This window comes from Oncorhynchus nerka, linkage group LG13, assembly GCF_034236695.1.
Source record: "Oncorhynchus nerka isolate Pitt River linkage group LG13, Oner_Uvic_2.0, whole genome shotgun sequence".
Classification (NCBI taxonomy): domain Eukaryota; kingdom Metazoa; phylum Chordata; class Actinopteri; order Salmoniformes; family Salmonidae; genus Oncorhynchus; species Oncorhynchus nerka.
In genome coordinates, this window is record NC_088408.1 from 81,041,114 (window position 1) to 81,045,958 (window position 4,845).

At 45.7% G+C, this 4,845-nt stretch overlaps 1 protein-coding gene across 1 annotated transcript; it reads right to left on the reverse strand.

Annotated features, from left to right (window-relative positions):
* Positions 1-214: 214 nt before the first annotated feature.
* Positions 215-3,669, reverse strand: LOC115140247 (zinc finger protein 703-like). The gene is given in 3 exon segments (XM_029678489.2): positions 215-899; positions 902-2,225; positions 3,020-3,669. Coding segments are annotated over 3 exon segments (1,737 nt in total). The 5' UTR covers positions 3,272-3,669; the 3' UTR covers positions 215-738.
* Positions 3,670-4,845: the final 1,176 nt, after the last annotated feature.

The window sequence follows — 4,845 nt, forward strand, 5'->3', positions numbered from 1 at the left end:
AATGGGCTGACTCGATAACACTTGAAAATTGTTTGCATCGTCGCTTATGTACAAATACTAAATAAATGGCAATTTATCAAGAAGACTTTATCATCGTGACATTACATTTTCCATCAGTCTGAATAGAAGAAGAAAACAAACAGCAGAGATGGAAAGACACAGAAGCAAAGAACAAATTTAGGCTTATTCCTCCAGAAAAAAAACACAGTCCATATTTGCCATTGTGAAAAACTTTATTTAAAGAGTGTATGATAGGCATAACAATATATTTAAAATATTTTTTTTCCAATTAGAATACTTATGAACAATTAATTTGGATAGTAAACTTCCCCCAAGTTTGAATGCCAAGCGCTCAAGTGAAAAATAAATACATGTTTTCAGTCCTGGGAGGGAGCAAAAAAGAAAAGAAAAAGAAAAATCCAAAACCAATCCGAAATCCCACAATCTCATCCAATCAAATTCAAGCTCCTTTCTGTTCCCAGGCAGGTGTCTGGCCCGCACACCAATGTCTCTGGGCCTTTACTGCTGGCCAGCCATCACCACTGGGTCTTGCCATTGAAATGCCATTCAGAATCCTGTGGCTAACAGGTGGTATTCCAGGCAGGCACGGTAAAGCCCCCTTGTTCTGGCGACTGGCGAGGACCCCTCCTGTCCAGACGGGGCCTGGTCCATCCATCCACTGTGCATATTTGAGGTGTCCAGCTTGTGCCTGTTCTGTTGTTGTTGTGTCCTCAGACGTCACTGGTAGCCCAGGGTGGAGGCTGAGCCTAGTCTCTGGCTGTAGATGGCATAGGGGGAGTAGTAGGGCGAGGACGCCTGCAGTGAGTGCATGGGCAGGCCTGGGGTTCCGGGCAGGTGGGCCTTGCTGTAGGGGTGGTAGCGAGCCAGGCTCAGGCCAGGTGACCCCGCAGGGAGAAGGAGCTGGGCAGGGTGCCGGGGCTGCCGGGTTGGGGAAGGTGGAGGTGGCAGGAGGCGGCTGAGGAGGGGTAGGCAGATAGGGGCTTACTGTCCAGCCCACCAGAGAGAGCCGTGTGAGTACGCAGGTGGGCCAGCAGCTCCTCTGACGTGGAGAAACGTTTGTCACACGGTCCTCCTACTGACACCCAGTTACAGGCGTGTGGCTGGGGCTCGTTCTGCAGCATGTAGCCGTAGGTATAGAGCGGGTGGGACAGGGTGGGGGTGGTGGAGGATAGAGAGCTGGGGTGGAGGGAGTGAAGGTGGTGTGATGGGTACATGATTTGGTAACCTGATTTTAGAGAGGAGGGGTCATGGACACATGTATTGCAGTTGCTTCCCCCTAAATGGGGGTGGTTGGGGTAAGTCAAACAGTACGGGTCCCTGCATAGACCCTGCATGAGGGAAGGAGGTGAGGCCCCAGTGAGGGGGCTGGAGCTGGGGTGCTTTCCTGGGATCCCCATCCCTAGACTAGACTTGGTATGATCCATGAACTGAGATGGGTAGCCTGCATAGGCGCCCACTATGGAGCCATGGTAACCCATGGAGGAGGGGGGCATGGGGAAGATTGAATGGCTTGGTTTGAAGGGGGAGACAGGGGCGATGTGTCCGGAGCCTAGCCCAGACTGAGAGGACTGTGAGTCAGCCTTGCTCTCCGGCCGCGGGCTGCTAGCGGAGCTGGCATTGCTGGAGTTGGCGATAGCCCGCATGTGACTGGAGTTAGCTAGCTGGGCCCCGTCCAGCTTCTCCTTACTGTGATCAGAATCTTTCTTCCCTGTGCTGCTGTCTGAGCTGGCCTGGTCCGAGCTCACAGGCTTGTTGTCTATGTGCAGGGCCTGAGAGTGTGATGTCTGCTGCTGTGTGGAGGGGGACTGGGTCTGTCTGTGGGACTGGCCTTGGGAGTGCAGGGGAGGGGAGGTGGAGCTGGGAGAGGTGGAGTGTGGGGGGAAGGACGGGCAAGAGCCACTGCTCCCGGATACACCACTGGGAACCCTGAAGCCAGCTTTGTCTGTAGCACCCTTGGTCACCAACCCATCCTTGCGGCATTCCCCTCCGGCCTTGTTGTAAGGCTTGAAGCTGGACTTATCCTCCAGGGACTGGTGCTGGTCTCCAGACTTGTGGCCAGAGCTGGAGGAGCGTCCGGATGGCTCCTTGTCACTGAGGCTGATGGAGGAGAGGGAGCCCAGCTTGGATGAGGAGGGGGGGTCTGGTTTGCCGATCTGTGAGCAGGTCTGAGCCAGCAGGGCCAGAGGACTCTTCTTAGCATCCAGCTGAGGGGGCGACACAAACAGAGACAGGATGAGAGCACAGCCACGTTAAAGTACTCTATAGTCACACTCTATACTGGTCTTACATTGGATGGTAATTCGGTAACTATTCTGTAATTTTTTTCTTCAATTTTGTTCTGAGTGTATAGTATGTCCAATATAAATATATTTTAGCCAGTATCATTTAATAGGCCAAATAAAATGTCCATCCAATAAACAAGGTGCAGTAAAATGCGTTGTAAATGTTAGTAATAATTTAGCCCATGAGTCATATATATATCTATTAGCAGAGGGAAGGAGACATCAATCTGCCCAAAAGTTTTATTTCCCTGTGTTTGCCCTATGAAAAAATCCTTAACAGAAAGAGAGAAAAATGTATGATTGCAATGTTGGCACGGGGTAAATAGCATCTGTTCTATTAGGGAAAAACGAAGGAAACATTGAACTATTTCTGTTTACATATTTTACAGACAATTACACACAATATATGAGAGAGTCAAATCAACACACTGGCCTATTTAAGTAACCTCAATAACTCAATAATAGGCTACTCATTTGAAATATTAATTTCATAATCTAGTTTGTTGGGTCACTTGAAAGGTAAAATAAATATACACTGTATTGTAATGTAGACGAATTAGTTACAATGTTATGCGTACTTTGATGCGTAGGCTAATACATGAGTAATCTTGGAAACTACGTGGGATATTTATAAATATTTGTAAATAATTCCAAACATTAACACGGTCGAGGATGATCGAAGAATTCGACAGTTCTAGAAAATGTGCTTTGCTTACCTCAATGCTTACTGGCGCGGACGTCAGGGGTTGGAGATACTCTGGGTGTAGCAAGATGCTACTGTGAGTGCTCAACATCTTTAGAATCCGAATAGGCAGCCTTCTAGCCTGGCGTGTTGGATCTGAGGGAGAAGGTACGGAAACCAGCTGTATTTTAGTTCCTCTCGGGAGTGAATTACAACGGTCGTTACCGGTACGCTCAGGGGACGGACTGCGTAAATGCGCGTCAGATCCACTGGGAGAATTGTTCATCTGGATCGGGGCGGCGCAGAGTTCGGGCGATGGCAGGGAACGTGTTGTTGTAAGTAGAAATACATTTATGAAAACAACATATGATGTCTTTATAGAAGAAGAATTCTCTCAAATGTCAACATTCCTTGACCCAATCTTCTGTCCTTTCAAAATACTTTCCTTGGATTGGACAATTACATCCGTCCGTCTTGTAAAAGAGGAATGGAGCAGAAAGATCATCTGTAGTCAGTTATCACCAGAAAATAATAAACATGGACAAGTGTAAATAGAATATCCCCTTAGACGATACGGTCAGGCTTTCCTGTCGCTGTCCCACTGTCTCTCTGTTCACACAACAGCTAGTACCATGCTCATTTCACATACTAAAGACCAGACTAAGGAGGCGAATTTTTTAAGCAAGAAACCGCTGTCCAATCGCGAGTTCACGCATTCGTAATAAGGGGAACGGCTCTCCTTGTAGAGGCGCGGCCTGCCCGTGTCCACACCCCTACACTCTCCTTGGCAATGATTTTAAATATTGCATAATATATAGACATGTACTTTTATGATAACTGAAAATGAAGTCACTTTTTATGTCAAAAAACGATCTCTACCATAGATAGTTGATAGCCACACAACAAGCTGATGGTTTGCTTTAGATGCCATTTGTTATATAGCCTATACCCAGTCCCCTTGTAAATGAGTTCATTCAATTCGAAATAACAGCACTATGTTCATGTCTGGGTACAATTCTGGAATGCCTTTATTGCATTACTGCTGGCTGAATTGCCAATTAGGTAATTTAACTAATCTAATTACGCAATGAATTGGATGTATTATTTGAACATTTTCCCTGACGGATGCAATTACAATCTGTCTGAAATAAAGAATCTGTGATGCTCTGGCTACTCTACTCCTCCATTGGTCATAAATCATGTCTGGCATGATAGTTCTAATTTCTGTCTCAAGTAACCACATGATGCCATGTCACCTCCCGTTAAAAGGCCATCTAATACATGTCATCGTCTCCCTTTAGGGGAAAAATGTGAATGTCACACTTGTCTAGAGGTGCCTGTCATGACAACATAATATCAACTGTCTGACAGTAAACACAGCAAAAAAAACAAAAAACATATTCAACCAATATTATCCAATCAAATACTGATTAATCATGTTATGTGAACTTATGTGACAACCATCAACATCAAATTTTTTTGCCTCGTTCAAACATAAAAAGGACAACTATTCCTCCATAGATCTAGTTTGTAATCTCAGGCCCAGTTGAAATGAGGAACAACTCATCGTGTACCAGCTGTGTGTGTTCTATCTTCCTAAAGAACAGCTGGGAGTATATACCTGTTCTGTTTTAAACAAAACAACATTGTTAATTTAAACCAATTACACTGAGAGAAATGTAGTCTAGCTGACATACTCAATGACTCAACAGAACAATAAATAAGGGCCTTTTTCTGTGCTGCTTATGTGTCATAATGGCCCATTACAAGCTTGATAAGCTCTGTCACACTTTCCATGTCTCATTATTAATGGTGCTGTCAGCAGAGTAGTCCTTGACTATAACCACGGATGCCATTTAT